Raw genomic sequence first — 27184 nt, forward strand, 5'->3', positions numbered from 1 at the left:
CAATGGATCTCCTGTAATTCCGTTTCGTATTCTAATCTAACCAATCAGTAACTTCTCAACTAGCCACTAACCAACCACACAATCAATAAAATGCGACAACAGGAAAGCCGCATTTGACCTTTGAAGGTCATACTGCGTCACACCAACCCATCCGCAACTTGTTGCAACTGCAACATAACACAACCCTGCTCTCTGCCCACCACATCCTGATTACGTAGGCGCCCGGTAGAACGGATGGAGTCAATCAGTCCCAGCAGCCTACACAACGAATGGACTGTTAGTTATGTATATGTAGGTACATGTAGAATCATTGTCTACGTAGCTACCTAATTAATTCTAAATAAAAACTGTTGCTCCCACTTACTTGTTGGCTAGATCTGTTCTTTGAGTTGCAGGGAGTTGCCTTAGATCCACATGTTGGCTACTAGCGTTTTCTCCACAATTCTGAACAATAGCTTTGGCAACTCTACACAAACAATACCCCATTGTTTTTAAGAACAGGAAGAATTAACCCACGCATCCCACATAATTGCTCAAGTGCCGGGGGAAAGACAGAGCAAAGGAAACGGGCTATGCAGTACTAACTTGCTGCTGTGGGTAATGAGCTCTAGTATCAAAATCACTTCTCGCCTAGACGCCTCGTCTTGGAAGCACTGAAGTTTGAAGTCAGCAGACCACTTGTGGCATCTACGAACTGCACGAAGAAACACCTACAAAAACAAGGCGAAATAAAGTCAATGCTATTATATCCTTGCCTAAACCAGGAACTGTTGCACAAGGCAAACACAAGTACAAATCTAGAAAGACACAAAAATTCAAGGCGTCTGGTAGAGATAGGAGTCAATGGTGTGTGCATGGTGGCAATCAAATAGGTAGAGGTCTGTCTGGTGGTGTATATGTACACTATCTAGCCCATCCATGCAGTCAAAATGGCCACACAACGTCGAGGGAATCATGTGGTAAGACCATAGGTGAATGGTCATTCTTTCCTACAATGTGTCTAAAAACAACATATGGGAGTGTTTACTATTGAAAATGCAGTTGTTGTTGATAACTTTAATTAATTAGACATTAGTTAGGATGATCTATTCACATATTTAAGTACAACAACATACAATGATTCAACAAACTAGCACACCCCTTTCTAATTAACTGACTAATACAAGTAAACTAACCTGCACATTTTCTGGTGACAGCACACAAACTTGAACAGCAGATGGATCAGTCAGCAATAGATATGGCACTGTACCTACTAATAGTAACTGAATTAAATTATCAAACCCTATATACAACATGACACATTACATACAATGCCCACTAGTGTGATCTGTCCATAGTCCTGCTGTTTTGGCCATCACAACAATACACTGCCCAATGCTATTGCTGACATCCAAAAAAATTTGACGATTCAAAGTTGAAATCAAACAATTTTCAAATTTTGCCTGTAATGCAAATATAATAACAAATTTTGCATAAGGCAAAAAGGTCAATAAACTGTCTGTAACATAAACAATTGCAATAGAAATTCAAGACATTTTTTCAGTCAGTGTGTATTTTTCCTCAGCTAATCAACAATCTAAACCAATTAAAACATCCCATGTACAGTATAATTAACAGGAGTGTATTACTAAGTAGTCTTATAATTCTCTTTGTTTGCAGCTGTATCTCATAACAAATTTCTTTATCATTAAATCTTAGCACTGACAAACATCTGAGTTCAATCTTTCATTTTCCTCATCAGTCCTGCCTAACAACTCTGTCCTGTCCATCTCGCCCTCCATTGTTACCTTGGTTTGTAGGCCAGCCACAGAAAAAAGAGTTACCTGCTGCAATGGTCCAGTCCAGGCAAATCCAGCTCCAATCGCCATAGCTGACACAGTAATAGCTAACGGTGCAATGCAATGACGGTCACTTGAGTCTGTGATGAGAATCCCAGGGCAAGCAAACTGCAAAGCCAATGATGCAGTAAGGTAGGCATCAGATAAACATTGCTCCCAGTTGTAACACACGCTATACACAAAACAAACAAGATCCCTACCTTACGACATGCTTTGACACAATTTTAATACTCCAAATATGTCAGTAAACATGTGAGTACCACAATCCTTAAATAACCCTACTGTAAAGACTTCACCATATCCTCCTGACTCATAAACACAGCAGGCATTCCATCTCATGCAATTTTAAAATACACTAGCTTATCTCAGGTAGACAAGAGAACTGCAGTAGAGGTCAATAGTCAATCATTGAACTTACAAGAGAGCAACTTCAGAAAGAACATGACTACAAGTTTACATTTACCTGGCAACTACTAGACATGCATTTCATTCCCTTCACGTTTAAACTTCTTTGAACAACTTGATTGCATTGATCACACTGACCTCATGAGGATTAGCTCATTACCCGCTGTTACTCTTTAGCAAGTACTCTTTCTGTCTCACTGTGGACAGATTTTTAATATCTATTCCTCATACAACACAGATCAGGAAAAGAAACTGCACTTACAATCAGTTTCTTGCTGTTCCTAACCAAACAAACAATACACAAACATGGACTTGCAATTCATTTGCACTACATCATTGAGAACTACGAATGCTAACAACTCATCTATACTCCTTTTAGGATTTGAGAAACAAAAACTATGTCAGCAACAACTCACTGAAACCTTGATAACCTACCTATATGCTCTGCAGAAGTCACCTTTGCCTAAAAATATTTCCCATCTTTGATATCCAGATCACATGATCAGTACCTTCGCTAATTATTAAGGGTAAGTGTATGGTTACACAGAACAGGCACGCCCACCAATGGTCAGAATGCGGGAGATTTGATGCCAAATGCGGGTAGGCGGGAGAAGGGTCCCAAATGCGGGAGAGTTGGCAGCTCTGAAATATAGTTGTTTCCAAATGATGGAACAACCCAAATGTTACAAGTCGGAGAGCCTCGACGCTAGGCCGGCTGGCAATCTTCGCCTTACGTGATGAAGTAACGGGCGTGATCATTGTTCTGTTTGTTGGTGGGAAACCTAGGTTACAAATGGAGACCAAACAAGCAGCTCACCACCGATTTTCCAGCTCACAAGAATGTAAATGTCTTGTTCTTTGTGCAGCTTCTCTAGGCATCTTGTTGTTTGTGCGGCTTCTCTAGCTAGACGTCGCCTACTACTGTTGTAATGAGGTGACCCCAGAGCCAAAACAAAACATCAGTGCGGGAAAACATGCACGTGCACATGTAGATTAGCTAGGCGTCTGTTCGCTCTGACTTTGGATACCGTAAAACAGAAATGAATAGAGACGCACTAGCGTACTTACAGGTTGGCCGAGCCGCTTTGTCCCACAAACAGACGCTGTCATGGACAATGCACGTTCTCCTTCGCAAATTCCCGTCAAACGCCAAATTTCTGTTGAAGACGACACTAGTGATCGTGATCGTTGCAACAACACCACGGCCGCTCAGCCACGCACACCCAAAATTCAAGCTGGCAGACTGCAGAGCCACTATGCAGAAACACTGTGGAACAAGCAAAATGTTACAAGTCAGGTACAGCTACACACTTCGCCCTGGTTGTTGTTGGGGAAACATACACGTACAAATGTATGTACTAAACCCTTAAAGCAAAGGACTAAAGACCATGTACAGGACGGACGCCCGATGGCCGAATTCTCGTTAGCAGCTAAACAAAGAGAGGTGGAGCCTCATGATGACATCACATTCGTCTATTGGTCAGTAATGACACCACTTCTCGTATATTGGTCGGAATAGCTTCATTTGCATCTCCGCTAACCAACTATATACGGTCGTTGGGTCGTACGGTCGTTGTTGGGTCGTACGGTCGTTGGGTCGTACGGTCGTTGGGTCCTACGGTCGTTGGGTCGTACAGTCGTTGGGTGGTACGGTCGTTGGGTCCTACGGTCGTTGGGTCCTACGGTTTCCTTTTACAATAAATGGGTGTGGCAATTAATTTACAAACATGGACATGTTTCTATCCATCATGGATTTACAGTACTGTGCTGACAAACAGTTGGCCACAGCTAGATACCCAAATTCTTAGCTGACCAGCTGGATTATAACATATTTTCATTATGCAACCCTACATTACAAATCACTCACAAGAAAATTTCATTGGTTACCTGTGTCTGACTGAAGTGTCTGTTGCAATCATAAAGCTCAACCTACCAAAAACCAATGTATTAAACTGTCATTATCAATACAAAACACACCTTCATTACCCCGTTTCAGTAAGATGGCTACAAACTTGTTGAGCCTTGTCTCTAACTTCCTGAGCCAACACAAAAGTCAATCAAATACAAGTTTTTCTGACAAAAAAATTACAACTATTTATTAGACAAGTCTATATTACTCTGACAATCACACTGTATTGGGTTTATAGCACGCAGAGTAGCAACTCTAGCCACACGCATCTCGGCAACCCATGTACTTCTGTCCCTCTTAGACTACAAAAAGCTACACTTCAACTTCTGTCTATACAATGAGGGAAGAACTGCAAAGTCACATCTACAATCCAATAAACGTATAGCCAGCTTGTGTTTGGAATTTACATTAACTAGTAATAGTCAACGTGTGGCAACTGATACATGGGCATCTATTAACTGTGTAAAGAATAGAGACCTACAAGCATTGACACAACAGTTAATTGTATTCATGTTCTGTATGCATTCCTTAATCATTATAAGCAAAATCCTAGACAAATTAAATAACATTAAGCCAGTCTGCATGTGAATATCTAGAGATAGTCACTTTCTGTATATCAAGCATGTACTTATGTTGTATTGAGCACATGAACTCTACAAAATAACTTTCCCTCATCTACCCTTACAAAAATTTGTGCAATCAAAGAGTCTTGCACAAACCACAAAAACATTTCACTCCTGAAATTTACAGTACTCTGTCATAGACTAGACAACTTCCATCAATGGAAAAAGTGACTCACTACAAACAACTAACGATGTGTACACCGAACATGTCCTAAGCACTACTTTAGAGCAAGAGACTCAAATGTTAATGTGTATTCAGTTCAGTCAGAGCATCAAGTGACTTGTGCGAAACATTACTACAATACTCAAACCACCTGTTCCTTTTAATTGGCACGGGCCGTGTCCAGTAATCTAATGTGTATATAAATGACTTACAATTTAAGGACATAGACCAGTTCTGTAAGACACACTTGTCAAGTGATTAAATTATTAGTTAGGAAAGTCACAACAAATGTGGAGCATATATCCTACTGGCATAGACTATGACCTACATGCACACTTGGCAAAACTCTTTCTTGATAAAGACCATGCAGCTGCATCGTCAAGTGTTATGTTAGGCAAACACCTAATGGTGTTGCAAAACCAGCTGCAAACCTTTAAAACTAGAGTATGGAAACTTGTAGAATACAATAAGCCTCAAAAGTGCACTGAATGTAAGGTGTAAAGAATCAGTACATTCACATTGCCTTGGGTAACTTTTGACAGTTTGTGCATACACACCATACCAAGTGAAGAATATTGTTACCACACCATATATTTTGTTGCCTTGCAAAAGTGCAACTGATTTCATGACTAAAGCAGTTGTAATTTCGCTGCTGATTTCACCTGTAGTCTGACTACTCCAACTCCTCTCCCACTTGCTACCAGTTCCTCAATGTCCCTCTCACTCTCTGTCCCAGTTAGCCAATATTGCCTAGTCGAAAACGATGGACTAACGAAATGATTGGCCGATGAATGAGTTACACTAAATAATGAAAAGTAGCAATCAAAAAAATAATTGCAATTCAAATAACACATACTCAGAAGAAGAGTTCGAAACAAGAGATTGAACTGAAGGCAACAAGAAAGTTGAATCACTGTCACTATCAACAAGCATTACAACATTCCCTTAATCAAACACATGAACCATCCATATATTGTGTGACTAACTTGTCTTCGAAATGTGGCACCAACTCAATAAATTCATTATTACAGTAATCTGTCAATGCAAGTATATCCCTACATTTACAACATACAAAAAGTCAACAGTTTTGCAGACATGTGAATACAAGTATACGTACGTATGCATGTGTGTGTCACACAAAGTTCACTTGCACTTCCTCACTAATACAACGTACTACAAGACACTGTTACCGCGCAAAGGTATATCAGACTCCATGCATGCCCACACCATATCACTACTTTCAGCTATGACCCATAAGAGTCACACGACTTTACGAATAGCGTCCTCAAAGGCACTCCCATACTTCTGGAGTGCTTGAGTGTACACGATGTGTGACTGTGTCCTGTCACACTCAGAAATGTGCCATGTCTCCCGTCAAGTCAAAATAGTCCAATCACAAAGCAGTATTCACAATGGTCATACATGGCAACAATGGACAAACAACCAATCACAAACCGCCATCATGACATAGTTTTTCAACAGAACAGTCTAATTCATGTTTGCAAGTATCAGATCTTGTTGAAAATAATTTTGCAAATTGTACACCCATTTTGGTACATTTCCAGCCTTAACAAGTTAATAAAAGGCTACTATACCTACGTATACTATGCAAAAAGAAAGTGTTTTGAACTTAACAGACTGACAACTAACTTGGATGAATAAAGTTGCACTAATTCTGTTCCTCCTGATGGCTTTGTCTTTTCACAGTTGGCTATTCTTAGCTGCAACTAAGCACATAAAATGTGAGCAATTCTGTAATGCAAGCATCTTCTCACAAACCCTATTGACTTTGTATACAGTGGATAATATGTCTACAATTCCCATTAGGGTATCCTACAACCACAGCAACAGATAATGTTCAACAATCCAACACATCTTCTAAACAACTAAAAACACAGACCAAGTCTGGTGATCTCCCATCAGATAGGTCAATCATAACACCTCTAACTGCTAGGCATGGCCAGTCACTGATCTAAAATCAAGACAAAGTTACAATATGAATGTGTGACATCAGCAGCAAAATAAGAACACATAAAATACACCATTTAACTAGAAGGCACCTACAATGGGATCACACAACTGCATGTCAACTGTAGCTCTTCTGAGTTGGATCCTGGAGCATCAGTTTATATCTAATTAAAATTTGCGATAATCTCATTGTTTACTTCTTAGTGTCTATTTTTAAACTTGTCAGAGACTTTGGCCAGATCATATTCTGAAAATTTCATATTGCTAAGTTAAGCTGTTCAAGACACTGTGTTTATAGACAGACACACAGATAAATAGACACAAACATACAGACACAAACACACTGACAAACATCACAACCTCGCTCAGCTGTCTTACTGGGATGGTAACAGTAATCTTCTCAATGAGCTACTACTTGCAAACAGACAGACAAACAGGTTGAGTTTCCAATATGACCATCTTAAACCACACCATGTGACATTGTCTACCAATCCTCACTAACTCTTAATTAAACTCAACCCTCATTTCCTGACTTTCAACTACAATCTACTTTATTTTTAAAGCATCAAAAAGTTTCAACGTTTCTCAGACAATGTCACTAACTAATTGTTTGAAGCTGATATGGATCTTTTACTTAGGTGCGACAAAAATAAATCATTCATTATACCTACATTGTACACCACTATTGCCTCTACATACACAACAAGCATTTTCCACTGACATCATAGCCTAATCAAACAGTTAACTACATAGTAGATATATTACATGGACAGTTGGTATTGAAATGGATTTCTTTCGGCAGTTTCTGCACAGCTGTATCAATGTGTGAATACCATACCACAGTCCAGCCAAATCACTTGCTGTCAACATGACCTATTAAGTAGCAATAATCTTCTATTATACCTCAACAGTGTGAAGCCTACAGTAACAAGATAAACTCCACCTTGTCTGAAAACACAGTCAGCTTATAAGACTCACGATGAGCAAACAATTCAGCTTGTACTGCACAACTAACCACCGTCTCTCCTAAAACCATAATACAAGAATCTGAGCAACTCAGAAAGTCATCCAAATATACTGTCCTTGTATCATATATGAGCAGATATTTATAACCAACCAGAAGCCACATTATACAATTCTTTGAAAGCTTGCACTACAAGCTCAACTTTGCAAATCAACAAACAACCCAGTTACCAAAAATATTTCCTTTGTATTTTCAAAAGATACAAAAAAATCAATAAAGCAAACGCTAAGCAATGCAAAGGATAAGATCTACACAAACAGTTAATAAACACAGTCTTAGAGCAAGATAGACACCAAGTGGACATTTAAACAAAGATTATGGAGTGGAAATCCACTTCAGCCAATTAGCTGTTTGCTTGTTGTCATTTTCAAAGTGAGCAGCACATACGCGTTGGACAGTGCACAGCAGGCTTATCAGTCAAAAAAAATGAACTAAAGTATATTTCGATATGCACACATGTGCTCTGCTCTATAATCTCACAGCACTTTTCTTATGTCTTTCTGCATTTGAACCATTGTTTGCAACTTCTATTTCAATAGCACTATAGTACCAAAACCCATAGATGAAACACAGTCGCAACAGTGTTACTGCTTCCACTGTTCAAACAACTGCAATATCATACATTAGATCAAGCAACTATCCAGATTTCACTACTTATTTCAGTGAACAACTCCTAACCTTGTAATTATTCTGTTGTACCAAAAAAACAGCACCAGTACCTGAGTGATATTGGCTGTCCAATTGGACATCCACATTTATTTGCTGAAACCAAGCTTCTGCTCGTTTCCAGACTTGAACTATACTGATCAGTGATGCTGAATAAACAACAACTTATACCAACAACCACGTCTTATTGTCATGTTGCCACACCTTGACAGCTGTTAATATACACTTTCAAAGTAGATGACAGAGTGAACATGCCGTCATTTCTTCGAATCACAATTTGAGGTGGCGGCCAAACATACACAGAAGAGTCACAACTGCCATTTTCATCCAACAAGTCTGATAAACTACAAGTTGACACATTGCCATTTGCGCTCCCCTCATGAGATGAAGACGAAGAATCAACTGTCACTGTTAAAGTCGTTGAAGCTAATAGACAACAAAGCCAACTTACTTAACGCACATGCAATTTCAGATGTGTTGTATTGTGAGCATAGTTACGCAGACTACATGAGCCATTCAGCACACTCCTACAAGTCATGTGCAGGTACTGTATGAGCCTAACAGTACCACTGTTATGACAACAGCTCATACAGTCCTGCTATTACAGGCAACTGCAACCTTGAACAGTTGCATGTATCAATTACAGCTTAACAATCAATAAAACAATACCCTGACAGCTTACAAAAAATTCAAGGCAAATGCAGTTGTGACAAGGCACGTGTACAAGTGACGAGTAGTCTAAATTGACACGCACTTCTCTTTCAATAAAAAGAAACCACACCATAATATATCACTACTGTTTTAATATTATATCGTCATCTACATTCCTCTTTATACATATATACCTTCACGTTGAAGATGTCCAGACTCTGACACAGCAGAAACAGCAGGTGAAGACTGACTGCACAACAAAGTCAAATGTTGACTACAACAACAAATTCTGTTCTTCATTGCCATAATCATTATTAATGAATTTATCACATAATAATTACCTCAGAAAGTAAGAAATAAATACATGTACAGGTATTCAAATTAACATGGTCACAACCTTTATTACACACAATTTCTTTTACTATAATATTTGATTACAAGACTATGCATGGCTACTAGTCAGACTAATTCCACTACAGAGTACCCTTCAGTGCTACTCCTACTGCACCTTGTTTGTATGTGTGCAATTTACAAAAACCTTGAAAGACTGCTTATACATGTAATGCTTCTGCAGATCATTGGGCAATCATAACTTACTATAAGAGAGCTGACCACATGCCAACAACAAGCTTTATAAGTTAAAGAGATCAATTCATTACTACACCAAAACCACATTATGACTTTGGCCAAAATGTCAAAGGCTGAGTAACAATGTCTTTAGTGCCACAAAACCAAGAACTTATCAGTAAATCATCATCACCACTTTTTACTTTAATAGTAAAAGTTGCAGTGGCTGTGTTGTTGATATCAATAAACACAGCAAGATGCTGACTAATACTTCTCAAATTCTCTATGACACTTCTAACCAGTTGCACACATGTTTAAAAATTGCCTGCATGTCAAAAATGTGTGTACACTATTTCAAAACATACATAGCTTAGTTAATTACAGCTACCAGTGAGCCAGTGTGAAATCAAATTAAACTTTCAGCCTACCAAAAAATAACCTGATTACATAACCCCTTTGTTTACAATGTAATTTCCAATACAATGTGAGAAAACTGCATCCAAAATAAAAACTGGAAAACTGACATGCTAGTAATGATTTCAAAAGTAACATTCTACTCCACCATTAAAGTAATGATAGTACATCAGAAATAAGCAAAAAATTATGCAGACAGGACAGTGGAGCTTGTTGGTAAGGTTTGCAAATGATATCCTAGATGCACTGCTAATCTACCTTGAGCCAACACTTTAAATCTTCACCTTTGCATTCATGATTGTAACTGAGCACTCATCAAATGCTGCCTTCTTAAACCCAGCACTGACTTGGAGTTGCACTTTTCAACTACGGAAATCAATTTTTACGAAGTACAGTGCCACGCCAGAACAGAAACCTTCGTTTATCTTGCTGCACTTAACTAAATGTTGATGCCTGAGACTTAAAATACTAAAATATATTAGTTGTGAACACATGCATGCATATCATTGCTCACTCTACCAATTACTACACCACAACTATGCCTGAACATGACATTTAATTAATTAAGCTATATAGATTAATTAAGCAACAACTGCTACCCTACTTGACTGCAGGTTGACTTCTTCTTTGCCTAATGTCATACTCTACCAATGCTTTGATTATACTTGAGTCTCCGCGTTTCATTGCATCTTGCAAAGGAGTTAATCCCTCTCCATTGAGTACAGTGGTATCAGCCCCATGCTCTGAAACACAAAACATTCATAGACTATTTATATGTATAACCACGATGTTGTCTACTCACCGCACAAACAATTAATCATGTCAGCATTGGCATAAGATGCAGCAAAGTGCAATGCTGTATTAGCCTTTTCACTGCCATCTCGGGCATTGACATCAACACCTACTGCTAGCAACTGCTTCACATGTTCCAGCTGACTAAAACACAAGTAGTCAAAAAAGACAACCAATTCTAGACTCAACCCAGTCTCCCTCCACCCTCGTCATTCCCAAATTGTCAATCCTTGCGCAAGCAAACGAGAATGACGAGGCCGGGTAGAGCGAGACCAGGTCGAGTCTAGACAAAATCCAGATAATGTACTCATACAAGCTCTACCAGGCAAACAAACAAACAAACAAACAAACAAACTTACAATTTGGCATGTATTTTGCTCTACAACAAAAATTCTAAGGTAAACTATCATTAATACATTAACAACCAGTCAAGCACAATATTACTAAAGTCTCTTTCATAACCATTTCTATCTTGATCTATAATCCTTGCAAACCTAGCAAATTTCTTTACCTCGCAACTTCCTCAAAAAACCATTACATTACACCTGTGCAGTTGAAATGACAGTCATTCACTACAGAGACGCCAATAAAGCTTTTTAAAAGTCATAAAATTAATAAATCCGTGTACATACATTCATCTTTTGCTCTACTCTCTCTTAGCAGCATAATCAAAACCATTAAAGGTTGTAGAGTTTACTAGGTAGTCACAGGCCCATGAAAGTACCAAACGCCCATCTAACCCAGTATTGATACTGTCAAGATGCTAATTAATGCTAAGTCTCATCTCATGACCACAGTGCTGTTATAGCTTTTCTTGTGGTGGAGTTGCAATTCTCAACTTCCCATAAACAATATCAATCAATTCTCATTTATTCTCTGGAAAGTAACACTGAACCACCACCAACCTACCTTAGTCTCACAAGTCTGTATTTATCTAATTACAGAGACATGCAATAAAAAATAGTATGTAAATTCCTAACCTCAAAAAAAGTGTCAAACAATGCACTATACATGCCAGCACACACGCGCACACGCACACGCACACACACACACACACACACACACACACACACACACACACACACAAACACACACACACACACACACAAACAAACACACATACACAAACAAACAAACACACACACACACACACTGCAGCAAAAAACAGGAACAATTACACAAATGGTAAATTCTAAGTTACCCGTCGTGAGCCGTAGCCTGCATCAGTTCACTGACATAAATGTTTCTCATTTGCTCATTTGGCACAAGGTCATAGGCAGTCTTGTTTTGCTTGTCTCTAATACAAGGATTAGCACCTGAAGCTAACAAAGTTCTTACAATGTCAACACAACCAGCCTAAAACCAAAAAAACAGAATTGCAATTTAGATCACAAACACTGACTTCCTTTCTAACCTTCGTTGCATGATGTAAACTCGTTCCTGTTTTGTCATCTACATGATCCAGAACAACTTGCAAAGGTGTCACACTGCCACCACCCGACGAGCTGTCTACAATAATTGTGCACTTGCATTCAGTATAATTTCGTCAGTTGCAACTAATGCTTAACATACAACTAAAAAATCAAAGTAATGCTTACATTTTCATAGCTTCAACATGTTGAGCTCATTATTACGCATGCTCACCATCGTTCAACTCAGTGTTGCTATCATAGCACACACCGATTTCCCTACTCTGAATGTGGTGGATAACGTGTGTAGTCTAGCTGTTTAGAATGGCTATCAATGGCAACTCACAACTCCTGGTTGCTCTTTGAAAGACGTGTGCAAATCAAAACATGGAAAGATAGGTCACACTGGCTCCTTGTCTTTACTTCTTTCTTCTGTCTTCAAAATTTATATGTGTAATTAGTCCATCCATCATCAATCTCTTCTATGTATATATCTTCACTGATCACTGATTACAATGCCTTCTTCTTGAAGTTAAAGTGATAACATTACTATTTAGTATTAGCTGCAGGTGACTGTGTTCAATCAAGCTAAAATTGCAATCATTATCTATAGACCATAAAACCATTTTCAAAACAAAAGTCTACAGATAAACTCAACTCAATACTCCAAAAAGTAAATTGGAGATCGGCAGTACAGTTCTACTATATTTCAAGAATGTTTACAGTACGCGCGTGTAGTGTGTATAGATAACAGTCCTCGGAAACCCAGACAACACACGAACGCGCCCTAACGGTGAAGTCCATATGTTAATTAATCTGTGGAACCATCCATAGATAGAGATCCGTCAGAGCTCTATGTAAACCTAAAACACGACTCCAGTACGTGTCCTTGTTCGTGTTTTCAACTCAGCCGACAAATGATGCCATCACATCACACGTCTAGCATAGCATAACCATACAGCTACGTACATACGTGTTGTATGTATTACAATATTTACATTGCCACGCTCAGCTCAAAAAAACATGTGCAAACACTTACTCTCAGCTACAGTGGTAATGACTGTATGCACTACATCGGCCCTTCGCCTGTTGATACCATCAGCGATGGTTCTAATCGCTTCTGACACGAGAGGATCGTCAAGCGACATACTCCCCCAATGTTCCGACACGTCAATTGCAGTATGTAGATCCCGGATACAGCTATCCGGGACATCGGTAACTTTACACGTACATTACATGTACTAAAATGTAACGAAATAATACACTGCATCTAATACAATTATTCTATTAATTAGTTTGTTATTAATTATTTATTAATAATTTTAAAAAATATTAACTCTCCAACATCTCATTTTCTTGTGCCACTAACTGTTAGACATGTTTGCTTTAATATTGAGATAAGATAATATATTATTTAAAATGCTAATAATTTATTTAATATATTATGCGTACTAATAATAGACCGTATAACAAAACACTATCTCGTCTCCATGGCGACAGTTTGCTGATCATGCGCAACTAGCCAAGTGGTTCGTCGATGCCTGGTATTGCTCTGCTCTGTGTTCTAGTTGCTGTCTGAATTATTAGTTCTGCTGAACAGTGATGCAGAGTAAGTGTATTATGAACACTGTTTGCGTTGACTGAGTTTGTACGTCTAGAGACTTCGTTTTCCTGCATAATATTCTGTCTGTTGCTACTCTGTTGCTAATAGACTACCGTATTATCGGGAAGAAAGGAGAAGGCACTTTCTCTACTGTGTTGAAATGTCAGAACATTAAGGATGGTTCGTACTACGCTTGCAAGCGCATGAAGCAGAGCTTCAAGAGGTGACATGACACAGTTCTTTAGTCGGTGGGCGTGGCATTAACATTCTTTACTGTTGCGCGTCTTGGCTAGCCAAGCAGAAGTGAACAATCTAAGAGAGATACAAGCGATGCGCAAGCTCATGCCGCATCCAAACATTGTACAACTTATAGAAACAATCTAGTGGGTCACCTTTCTTTTGCGTGCGCCGCGGCCATTCAATTTTGTATTGTGCTTGTTGTGTTGTCAGTGATCGTCGTACGGGCACTTTGGCTTTGGTGTGTGAACTGCTGGACTGTAATATTTATGATTTTATTCGTGGAAGGAAACATTACTTGCCAGAGACGCAAGTAAAGCGTCTCATCTATCAATTGTGCAAAGCCCTGGAGTTCATGCACAGGTAGCGCGCGCGCACACACACACACACACACACACACACACACACACACACACACACACGCACACACACACACACACACACACACACACACACACACCACACACACACACACACACACACACACACACACACACACACACACACCACAGACACACACACACACACACACACACACACACACACACACACACACACACACACACACACACACACACCACACACACACACACACACACACACACACACACACACACACACACACACACACACACGCACCACAGACACACACACACCACAGACACACACACACACACCACAGACACACACACACCACAGACACACACACACCACAGACACACACACACACACACACACACACACACACACACACACACACACACACACACACACACACACACACACACACCACACACACACACACACACACACACACACACACACACCACACACACACACCACAGACACACACACACACACACACACACACACACACACACACACACACACACACACACACACACACACACACCACAGACACACCACAGACACACACACACACACACACACACACACACACACACACACACACACACACACACACACACACACACACACACACACACACCACACACACACCACAGACACACACACACCACAGACACACACACACACCACAGACACACACACACACCACAGACACACACACACACCACAGACACACACACACACCACAGACACACACACCACACACACACACACACACACACACACACACACACACACACACACACACACACACAGACAGACACACACACACACACACACACACACACACACACACACACACACACACACACACACACACACACACACCACACACACACACACACACACACACACACACACACACACACACACCACAGACACACACACACACACACACCACACACACACACACCACACACACACACACCACAGACAGACAGACAGACAGACACACACACACACACACACACACACACACACACACACACACACACACACACACACACACACACACACACACACACAACACACACATTACCGTTACACTACCAGAACTACTAGCAACAGCTAACAACAACAACAATAACACACTTTACCCCAGAGGTCTAGTGTTGTTTATTTATCATATTTTGAATTTTGTGCAGGAAAGGAATATTTCACCGTGATGTAAAACCAGAGAACATTCTTCTCAAGGTGATGCGTGTGTGTGTGTGTGTGTGTGTGTGTGTGTGCACGAGCGTGCGTACGTGCATGCATGCGTGCGTGTGATGTGTGTGTGTGTGTGGTGTGTGTGTGTGTGTGTGTGTGTGTGTGCGCGCGCATGTGAGTGTGGGGGGCCAAAGTCCTCTCACTGAACCCTCCAAGAGGGTACCCTACGGGACCTTGTATTTCCGGTAGTTCCCTAGCCAGGGGGAGGAAATACATGCTAACTTCAGCCTTGGCAAGCTGAGGATGGTGTGAGGTTAGGATGTGCTGGCCCAGCAAGCTGGTCATCTGACTGTGTATTTGCTACTACTCGCAGAATAGAGCGCGTTCCGCTCTTCTTGGCGAAAGCTTCTGCGATGCCGAAGCCCATAGTGGGTATGGCGGAATTCCAGGTTCTAGGTGTGTGTGTGTGTGTGTGTGTGTGTGTGTGTGTGTGTGTGTGTGTGTGTGTGTGTGTGTGTGTGTGTGTGTGTGTGTGTGTGTGATTGTGTGTATTTGTCTGTGTCTGTCGTGTGTGTGTGTGTGTGTGTGTGTGTGTGTGTGTGTGTGTGTGTGTGTGTGTGTGTGTGTGTGTGTGTGTGTGTACCTCTAATCTAGCACTTGTTTTGCTAGTGTCTTTGTTGTTGTGAACTTCATTGTTTGATTTACATGCATGATTGCCCTTTCATCCAAATCAAACAGTCTATCTGTGACATATGCATAGAGTTGCATGTTGTTGTTGTAACTGGAAACAGGCAGTCAGACATAGTCAGTTACAACTAGCAGCATCACAAAGTATGACGTTCATGATCAATGTACTCCTGGACGATTCGAATAATGTACTAAATGAAACAAGCAAACAGTTGTTTATTTATGTTAGATGCTAGTGCTGTTTGACTGCATGTGTAATTAACAATGAACTTCACAGATGGATGGGATGGATCATGGATATTTATAGTGAAGGAGGCACAATGCTAATTACCAGTGTTAGCCCTGCATTGCATGTAATGGACAAGCTGTTAAAAGGATGGACAGATGGATTGATAAGTGTGGAGCTCCAGGTAGACAGCCAGTCAACAACTTGTGTGTGTGTGTGTGTGTGTGTGTGTGTGTGTGTGTGTGTGTGTGTGTGTGTGTGTGTGTGTGTGCGTGTGTGTGTGTGTGTGTGTGTGCGTGTGTGTGTCTGTGTGTCTGTGTGTATGTGTGCGTGTGTGTGCGTGTACATATGTAGCTTAATTATGAGTGAGTCACGTATGGTCATTGAAAACATCTGAGTCCTTTGGGTCACACCTTCAAGTTCAAGATGAGCACAGACATCATTTCGTTGGGTAGTTGGCCAACCTCTAGATGGATTGTCAGTGCTGGCCCAGAGACTCCTTGTAGCACACGGAGGCTCTGTTTATTAGGGTGCTATCTTCAGTAAAGTGAAGACCTCGTCCATTTTTTGCATTTGTGTGGGTGAGTGAGTGGTCGGGTGGGCGGGCAGGCAGATGGATGCATGTGCACTCAGTTTCAGGGTTGTGTCATAGTGTTTATGAACGTTTCCAACACAGCTCCAAGGAAAAGTCGGGATCTTTAGAGCCTCTGCTTAGAACAGGAAGGTGTTGAGAGAGCTATCTCTTTGTGAAAGAGCTTGACTAATTTATGAAAAAGATCAAGTGTGACCAGTCATCCATTTTATGTGAGATGTGTGGGAGTCAAGTATCCGTAGAAGTAGAGGCTACTTTTTTATGTCTCCCCTTTTCTGTTTTCACTTCTTCCTTCTCTCCTCGTTACTTTACACTTTCTTTTTTACTCTTCCCTTTTCTCTTCTCGGTCTTGTTCTCGTTTTCCTTCCTCTTTCCTCCAACTCTTATGTCTGTATGCTGTGGCAGGGTGAAGTCGTCAAGTTGGCTGATTTTGGTTCATGTCGCAGTATTTACTCCAAACCTCCATACACAGAATACATATCAACTAGATGGTTTGCATTGATGTCCATAACAGGAATAGATTCCAGCACATTGTGTGTGTGTGTCATTTCAGGTACAGAGCACCTGAATGTCTTCTAACAGATGGCTATTATTCTTATAAAATGGATGTTTGGAGTGTGGGATGCGTTTTGTTCGAAGTTCTCAGGTAGATTGAGTTTCATGGATTTGTTGTTGTCATGCACTACCACTGGCATACATATTCTATTGTCAGCTTACACCCTTTTTTTCCTGGAACAAATGAATTGGATCAAATTGCAAGAATACATGATACATTTGGTACCCCATCACCTGACCTATTGTCTAAATTCAAAAAGTGAGATTACATTGAGAACTAATGGAGACGTCTGTCTCACCATTTGTTGGTTCATGCAGGTCCCGTGCATTGGATTTTAATTTTCCAAGAAGAATTGGTACCGGAATTAGTCAACGGTTAGCTCCTTGTAAGACATCCAAGGATGGCATTAAATACATCAATGAATGTTGTATTTATGATCCAGATGAAAGGTATGTACACTGTATATGCTTGGTGTGTGGTACAATATAGAAATTGTGTAAGTTGTGCTGTGTGATAGAATGAGTGCCAAGCAAGCACTTAGACATTCATACTTCAAGGACTTGTGGTAAGTTGTTGATTAATTGCCGAGCATAGCAAGGCTTCTAATCCGGGTCGCACAACAGAAATGGGCATGGCCCAATATGGCAATCCATCGAGCTCTTGGTGTATATATATATATATATATATATATATATATATATATATATATATATATATATATATATATATATATATATATATCCGTGTGTACACATGAACCTCAACTTTCTCCTCCCCACGACCACGTTTCATTATAAGACCTACTTTAAAAATCGTTTCCGTGTCCGACTACAGATCAGTCTAAGAACGATCTGTGCAAGTGACCAAACAGCGGCGAAAAAGCCTCACGAAATTCCATCGCCCCATCCTTTTGTATTGTAGCTAGGGATTGTGTGTACTTGACAATTAAGAAACACCTTCAGAAGCTGAATGCACCGTCAGTCAACTATTCACACGTCCCATACTACAGTACGATCAATCCTTACTACATGTACACTGTGCTGTATATCTACTAACACTGTTGATAGTCAATGCTTGCCGATATCAATTTATATGTCAACAAATATACCATACCACTGTCGTTACAACGGAACTAAGTGCATACTTATACTGTACATTTCAATTGTTTTGATCATGATTGCAAAACGACTACCCACCAGGCCTAGATATGTAATATAAATTACTAGGAAATTTGCATGTTTACTTCCATGACAGGGTTTCAACAAATAGGTATTGTCTAGCTAGGGCGTGGCAATTCCAGACGTCAGAGAACTCCCTTGCGATGTGTTACTTACCAATGCAAGGCACCACCTACGGTACTGTACAACTAGTTAAAACTACAAAAGATGAAGAGACGGGCACTAAAATATCTTTTTATGACTGTATACATTCATTTGTAGGGATTTAGAACATAATGCTGCTGCTGCTGCCGCTGCAGATGAACATACAGGAGACAAATTTGGTGTTTTGTCGAGAGGAACACCAGCAGAGCCCAGTGCTAAAACACAACAGTACAGAAAAGCCTTCAAGCGGAGAAGGAAACCACGACTTAGGGAAGATGCTGTGAGAACCATTCAGTGACTGACATACTGTTGTCTGGTCCATGCATTTGTTTGTCTGGCAGTTAATATTTTCACTACATTGCAGGAATTTCTACCAACTGCTGTTCCTACTATTCACCAGTCAAGACACAGTCACCTACCAACCCTTGTTCCTGCCAGCAGCATGATGTTACCACAAATTGTGAAAGCAAAGCAATCCAAGGTGACATACACACATGCACATGCATGCTTGTGCATAGTCTGTTTGACCATAATCAGTGTCTCTAACAATGTACTCTTGGTTCCAGCCACAGCACAGAAACCCTCATGATTCAATGTTTGGTTACCCCAGTCAATTTCCAGCAATACACAAACGAGGAGCAGGTGGTGGAGGATTGTCATAGTATTGTCATAGTGTCATTACGTCAACAATAATATGAGCATCTGTAGTCAAGAAGAGAATGGATTATGTCATTGTATATTGTAGATAGTTGATATTTCTCTATTATCCCCATGAAACTGATTACATTGTAGCAGAGATAGAATGACAATAAGTTTATTATAATTTATAATCATAATATTTTATGGTGTTCTAAATGTGTCCTATTACCATTGCATCCACTATTGTTCCACGTGCTAACTGTGTTATCTCATCTGTTTGGGGTGGAAGGGTGAGCAAAGCATTTGCATTGCGCATGCTCAGCATTCGACTTGAACACTGACTTCCAGTTGACATGGCAGTTGGTAAATCATTATCTGACTCGTATTTGAGAATAACTCGTTGATATTCAGGACGTGGATCAAGAAAGCAATCAAACCCCAACTGTAACATATTTGACAAAATGTGCATGTCATGTATGGTATTCGTAAAAAATTGCTACATTCTTTCATTTGCTCAATTCATACATCACATGTAACAGAACAAAGCACAGACATGCAGACTGTAACAATAGAAGCATCCTTAGATTCCTAACATACAAGAAACTCACTTTTGCTTTGATTGTCGTCAAGTGTGGATTGACATATCCAGATACTTTACGAAGAGCAGGCAATACAAACATAGAGAATGTCACATTTGCCGACACAGGGTTGCCTAACACAAAAGAGAACATAAACAAATACCAACCCTTGAATAAGATGTCGGTTACCAGGAAGAGAGAATATAAGTTTCTGTTTCCCTTCTATTGTAGCTGTAGCAAATGTAGTTGGTTTTCTACCAAAGAACAATTTGACCACACAACTTCCAAATGGTCTGTACATCAGCAAATAAACTGGTAGACAACAGATGTCTACAGTCTGTTCCAGTATTAAAGTCAGTACCGAAAATAAGTAGCTGAAAGTGGGGCTATTTTGATACGTAGAGAACTCATTCGAGTATCATTCATTCGAAAGCTCTCGTTTCCCCTTATTCAGTTATGCCAGCGTCTCTTTCATAGCATGTATTAGAGAAGAGGTATGACCTACTTCCGAAATAACAACCCTAAATCACTCCTAAGTCACTCCCCAAAACCTAGACTATAATTCTAGAACAGACTTTAGAAGCAAAACAAAAATATGGGAAACAGGCAAGTAAGTAAATTAAAACAAACAAGCCGACGAACAGACAAACATAAATAAACAGACAAACAAAACAGACAACAGTCAAACATAGAAGTAAAGGTAAGCTAGAAGAGATGAAAAGACAAGCAGAAAAAGAGACATAGACAAACACACAGAAAAATTTCAATTTAGTTAATTCAATTCAATCATAAAGCTGTGCTGCACTGTAGAATACCCTGGCTTCATAAACACCCGTCCAAAATGAACATGAGCAGACAGATCCTCTATTAATACGGTCTTCAGCAAATCTTTCTCTCCCATAGACACGCCTCCGCTTGTTACTAAAATATCAGCTTGCTTCATTGCATCAGTCAGTTTGTCAACCAAATCACTACGAGTGTCTGGTGAGATGCCGAAGTCAATAGCTGGAAATCCCTCTTGTTTGAGTAATGACAGAAGAATGGTCCTGTTGCTGTCATAGATTTGACTTCCAGACAGACGCCCACCTGGACTGACAAGCTAAGAACAAGTCATACATAATAGAATACCGTACAAACTTGCACAATACAATACAAATGCAGCATTGCATTATACATCAAATACAAATGTGCACCTCATCTCCAGTAGATAAAACAGCAACAACTGGTTTCTTATAAACTTTTACCTGATATCACAACAAAATAGTCAACAACAGCAGCAGCTATGAAAAACATTACTACAGATGTATACAATGACAATATATTCCATACCTCTGTGATCCCAACAGTTGCAAGAAGACCCAACTCTGAAGGTCCCAGTTTGTCGCCAGCAGCGAGAATTTGTTCACCAACACTGATGTCAAACCCTACTGGACTGTCAACAAACAATTGATTTTCTACTGTCAAGAATGTGATAGCTCTTTAGTGAGAACTATTACCGAATGTCTTGACCTGTTGTCGGTACACGACATATTCTCACCTTAGTTTCAACTCGACCCTTGTACAACAAACACAACAAACCATGTCTATAATTGTATGTGCCTGTGTTCGTGTGCGTGTGCGTGTGTGTGTGCATGTGTGTGAGTGCATGTGTGTGACAAAAAATTTGTTTGAGACAACCTAAACTTACATCTTCACTACTTTCTACTAGTTCTGTATCTTCCACTTGTACAACAGCATCAGCACCTTCTGGCACAGCAGCTCCAGTGGTAATGCATGTAACACTTCCACTCTTTACAACAACATCACTCTACAGTAACAGTTATGTAAATAAACGCTACACAACTTTGGTACACTTGATATCAAATACCTGTTCTCCTGCTGTTATAGGAGCTATTACATCCCTTTCCCCCACTCCATCTGATGCTGTAAAATTGCAATACCAATCATTACTATTATTCACTAAAAACAAGACCATCACATTAGCATGACAGTCTTGCTAGCACAGCAGTTGACAATCCAATTGAACAGCAAATTAATAAATTAACTACATTATAATTATAATTATCTACCAATGCAAATGCAATCCAACATTCATCAATATCATTACCAATGACTGCATAGCCATCTTTTATAGATGCTCTGAATGGAGGAAATGGATCACAGCTAAACACATCTCCATTTAAAACAAAACCAAGTGCATCTGTCACAGAAGATTTATGTTAACAATCAGCAACAGTAGTAGACGATGCAATGGCCGGTACCATGCAGGTTTGTCGATGCTATCGTTTGTAGTGTTTGAGCATTCGCCAGAATGACACTCATAGCTTGAGATACCGGTGTAAGAGGATAGGAAGAATGACGAGGACGCCAAGCAATGCGAGATTCATCAGTGTGTGCTGACAATCAAACAGCACATAACATATTAATGAAACCAAATCAAACAAACATAAACCAAAACTTGAAATTAATTGAAATAAACTGGAATAGCTGCAATGTGATGTGAACCATCTAAAGTAGACTGACAAACAGACTTATCAAGCATAACAATAGATAAACAGTAGACATTTACTAATTATTACATAAGTTGACAGATTGAGCAAACAAACAAATAAGCACACAGCAAACAGACCAAAAACACAGAAACAAAGGCCTAAAAATCCACAACAGAAAATGAAATTACATGTACCACAAAAATGTACAAACAAAGCTTAAAGGCAGATACACAAACACAACAGCTGTATGTACTCTCACAAGACCAACATACTAATACATAAACTGACATAAATCCTTACAACTAGCAGTGAAATGTTTTCTACTTGATGTTTGTGATGCTTTTCCCTTCCTGTCAGAAGGATGATGATGTTGGCAACCAAATGAATGAGGCAAATCAGTATGCTCTTCATGACTTGCACCCAGTTGGACTGGATGATGATGGTTGACTGGAAAACCACTTAGTAAATCTACAAAACAGGTGTCTCAACTATGTAAAGTGTGTGTGTGTGTGTGTGTGTGTGTGTGTGTGTGTGTGTGTGTGTGTGTGTGAGTGTGTGTGTGTGTGTGTGTGTGCGCACGTGTGTGCATGTGTGTGTGTGAAGGTGTGTGTTTGTGTGTGTGTGTGTGTGTGTGTGTGTGTGTGTGTGTGTGTGTGTTCCACGTACGTGCATCTCACCCATTGCATGAGGCAATGATGGAATAACAAATAACAAACACTCCTGAGATGCCTTCTTGCTGCCAGGAAAGTTAATGATAAGAGTGTTGTTCCTAATGCCTGCAACTGGTCTGGAAAGCATCGCAAGTGGTGTGACATTCAGAGATTTAGACAGCATTGCAATAACCAAACCAGGACATTCCTTCTCCAACATTGGACGAGTGGCCTAACAAATCCTTTATGTTTTACACAAAGCAAAACTAGACATGGTGTTATGTTCTATAATTCATTGACCTCTGGAGTAACATCCCGAGGTGAAAATCCAGTTCCACCAGTTGTCAGAACAAGTTCCAATTTCAGCTCATCACAAAAGTATCGCAAAGCATCCTGCCATCACACCAACAGATTGACTAAACAATACAATAGCACTGCACCATGTAACCATGCATATTTACTATCCCATATTACGAAAGCACACAAATATTTCCCCTGTGGAAAATTTACTTATGCTTATATCCTACTAGAAAGATACATGGCTTAATAATAAATTAGATATATTATTAAATATATTATAAATATATTATAAATATATAATAAATACATTATAAATACAATATAAATACATTATAAATATATTATAAATATATTATAAATATATTATAAATATATTATAAATATATTATAAATATATTATAAATATATAATAAATATACTATAAATATACTATAAATATATTATAAATATATTATAAATATATTATAAATATATTATAAATATATTATAAATATATTATAAATATATTATAAATATATTATAAATATATTATAGATATACTATAAATACATTATAAATATATTATAAATATGTTATAAATACATTATAAATATATTATAAATATATTATAAATATATTATAAATATATCATAAATATATTATAAATACAATATAAATACATTATAAATATATTATAAATATATTATAAATATATTATAAATATATTATAAATATATTATAAATACATTATAAATACATTATAAATACAATATAAATACATTATAAATATATTATAGATATATTATAAATACATTATAAATATATTATAAATATATTATAAATACATTATAAATATATTATAAATATATTATAAATATATAATAAATATATTATAAATACATTATAAATATATTATTAAGCTATGAGCATTAAAGAAGGACACCACAATGAGTGGTGGACTGCTTCACGAGACACTCACTCTAAACGGGCTGTATTGACTTGCAATGTCTGTCAGTATGTCACTATGTTTGTAGCTATGTTTGTACCTATGTTTGTACCTGTTTGTTTGTAAGCGTTGTGTCACGCTCAGGGAGTTTGTCAGCCAATCAGCAATCGTTTTGGGACGCGAAACGTAGGTAATGTAACACTAACTTGTCAGCGTGAATACACTTGGGAATTTTTTGAGCCAATCAGCTGTCCTTTGGGACACCAACGATAGGTGATGTAACAATCCCGCGCATTATGACAGAAAGGCTGAGATGTCATATGTCCATTATATGGTCAAACTGTCGTCAAACTGAGAAGTGCAGAGTAAAGTTCAGGTAATAGTTGTACACATCTGTTACTTTTTCACAGAAGAATCGCAAAGCAAACGAATTCATCGTTCTTCAAGAAACCAAGCAAAGGTCTCATGGGACCATGTATGCACTGGCCGCTGTATACACACAACCAACATGTCATCCGCAATCTTCAAGAGAGCAATAAGTTTTATAGCCTAATAGGTGTAAGTAGGACTAATGATCAACGACCAACGTCATCTTGCAAGAAAGATTCATAGGAAACGTTGACGTTGCTGTCTTCTGGATCCGGTCACTACATGTCACTTCACAGTATTTCCCATGCATGCACGAGACATACATCAATCTCTAGCTACCACAAATTAATTAACGGGACAAAAGACGATAGCAACGGCTCAAAGAAAGCATGATAAACGTGTCCACCTCAATAGTTAACTTCAAGTGATGCAAGAGCGCTACAAACTTGAGAAATAACGTAACAAGGCCTCTCCGCGTCACGTGCAAGAGTTATGCAGCCATCACGCATGTGCTTGTGCTGAATTCGAAGTAGTGTGGGACATTGATGATATTTAGTTAATTAATCACATCACCGCATCCCTGTGTTTTCAAAGAACTATACATTCTAGCAACACTTACAGGGTAATGATTAATTAATTAATGACAATTACAATACAAGACAAAAATTAGTAAAATTTACATTGATATTCACAATAACTACACACACACATGCACACACCCACACATGCACGCATGTATGCACACACGCATGCACGCATGCATGCACGCACGCGCGCACACACACACACACACACACACACACACACACACACACACACACACACACAAACTACACACACCTATACATGCACATACACTCGCAGCTCTGAAGCAAGTAGAACACAGCTTCATTTACTAGTAAATATATTATAAATATATTATAAATATATTATAAATATATTATAAATATATTATAAATATATTATAAATATATTATAAATACATTATAAATATATTATAAATATACTATAAATACATTATAAATATATTATAAATACATTATAAATATATTATAAATACATTATAAATATATTATAAATATATTATAAATACATTATAAATATATTATAAATATATTATAAATATATTATATTATAAATATATTATAAATATATTATAAATATATTATAAATATATTATAAATACATTATAAATATATTATAAATATATTATAAATATATTATAAATATATTATATTATAAATATATTATAAATATATTATAAATATATTATAAATATATTATAAATACATTATAAATATATTATAAATATATTATAAATATATTATAAATATATTATAAATATATTATATTATAAATATATTATAAATATATTACAAATATATTATATTATAAATATACTATAAATATATAATAAATATATTATAAATATATTATTAATATATTATTAATATTACTGAATACTGAAATCTCGACCTGAATTGCAGGCTTGTCATCTGAGACACAATGACGAACAACTTCCTTTGGTTTCAATCTAAAACAAACGAGAAGTAAACGCGTCAAACTACATTTCGAATTCAGTAAAAATGTAGCAACTCACGTGCTGCTTTTCAATAGATTTTCCAAGTTTTCGCCACTCTCGTCTTCAGTTTCACCGCTAGAGCAGCGGTCACTCACTAACAACACAATAATTACTATGAAACACGCATGCAACTCTAGGTGTATTCAGCTGAAGAAACAAACCCGTTAGTATTCCACAACGCATGTAGCAAGGTAGGAGCTATCTAGCGCACGTTAACAAGTCTATGATATAATTAATGAAATCTTAACCAACTATATAAACACACACGCACGCTCGCACGCATGCACGTGCAACCAACACAATTTATGTACATTAATTAACTAATTAATATTGTTACGTATACGTTGCCCCAACTTCGAAATCCTATGGTCAACTTGAGACTAGACACCTAGCTACATATATAGTATCTAGATGTAAAA

The 27184-nt window shown here is 38.4% G+C and overlaps 3 protein-coding genes across 4 annotated transcripts; 1 reads left to right on the forward strand and 2 right to left on the reverse strand.

Moving 5' to 3' along the window:
- Nucleotides 1–115: 115 nt before the first annotated feature.
- LOC134180096 (uncharacterized) lies at nucleotides 116–13595 on the reverse strand. Of its 2 annotated transcripts, none has more exons than XM_062647181.1 (24): nucleotides 13469–13595; nucleotides 12435–12529; nucleotides 12222–12376; nucleotides 11031–11164; nucleotides 10833–10971; nucleotides 9442–9497; nucleotides 8801–9022; nucleotides 8650–8745; nucleotides 7850–7932; nucleotides 7672–7779; nucleotides 6839–6910; nucleotides 6718–6771; nucleotides 6589–6665; nucleotides 5925–5993; nucleotides 5795–5857; nucleotides 5601–5739; nucleotides 4230–4279; nucleotides 4131–4172; nucleotides 1824–2010; nucleotides 1310–1442; nucleotides 1176–1249; nucleotides 586–710; nucleotides 365–466; nucleotides 116–258 (listed from the first exon to the last, which is right to left on the reverse strand). In XM_062647181.1, exons 1-24 carry the CDS (start codon nucleotides 13575–13577, stop codon nucleotides 138–140), a joined length of 2505 nt encoding a protein of 834 aa, XP_062503165.1. In that variant the 5' UTR covers nucleotides 13578–13595; the 3' UTR covers nucleotides 116–137. The 2 variants fall into 2 exon arrangements, with proteins under 2 accessions (XP_062503165.1, XP_062503164.1); XM_062647180.1 differs by having other exon boundaries at nucleotides 1176–1252.
- A 333-nt stretch (nucleotides 13596–13928) lies between these two features.
- LOC134179524 (MAPK/MAK/MRK overlapping kinase-like) lies at nucleotides 13929–20077 on the forward strand. The gene is made up of 13 exons (XM_062646445.1): nucleotides 13929–14038; nucleotides 14141–14255; nucleotides 14326–14415; nucleotides 14483–14632; nucleotides 15844–15892; nucleotides 17758–17843; nucleotides 17906–17998; nucleotides 18065–18166; nucleotides 18226–18357; nucleotides 18426–18473; nucleotides 19348–19510; nucleotides 19595–19711; nucleotides 19797–20077. The coding sequence occupies exons 1-13, from the start codon at nucleotides 14032–14034 to the stop codon at nucleotides 19890–19892; spliced, it is 1248 nt and encodes a 415-aa protein (XP_062502429.1). The 5' UTR covers nucleotides 13929–14031; the 3' UTR covers nucleotides 19893–20077.
- LOC134179523 (gephyrin-like) lies at nucleotides 19980–26961 on the reverse strand. Its single transcript, XM_062646444.1, has 17 exons — nucleotides 26927–26961; nucleotides 26784–26859; nucleotides 26660–26717; nucleotides 23890–23982; nucleotides 23617–23821; nucleotides 23240–23407; nucleotides 22709–22843; nucleotides 22555–22647; nucleotides 22315–22370; nucleotides 22135–22254; nucleotides 21944–22002; nucleotides 21777–21879; nucleotides 21641–21691; nucleotides 21263–21546; nucleotides 20637–20701; nucleotides 20478–20581; nucleotides 19980–20311 (listed from the first exon to the last, which is right to left on the reverse strand). Exons 1-17 carry the CDS (start codon nucleotides 26946–26948, stop codon nucleotides 20081–20083), a joined length of 1923 nt encoding a protein of 640 aa, XP_062502428.1. The 5' UTR covers nucleotides 26949–26961; the 3' UTR covers nucleotides 19980–20080.
- Nucleotides 26962–27184: the final 223 nt, after the last annotated feature.

This window comes from Corticium candelabrum, chromosome 5 (genome assembly GCF_963422355.1).
Source record: "Corticium candelabrum chromosome 5, ooCorCand1.1, whole genome shotgun sequence".
Lineage (NCBI taxonomy): Eukaryota > Metazoa > Porifera > Homoscleromorpha > Homosclerophorida > Plakinidae > Corticium > Corticium candelabrum.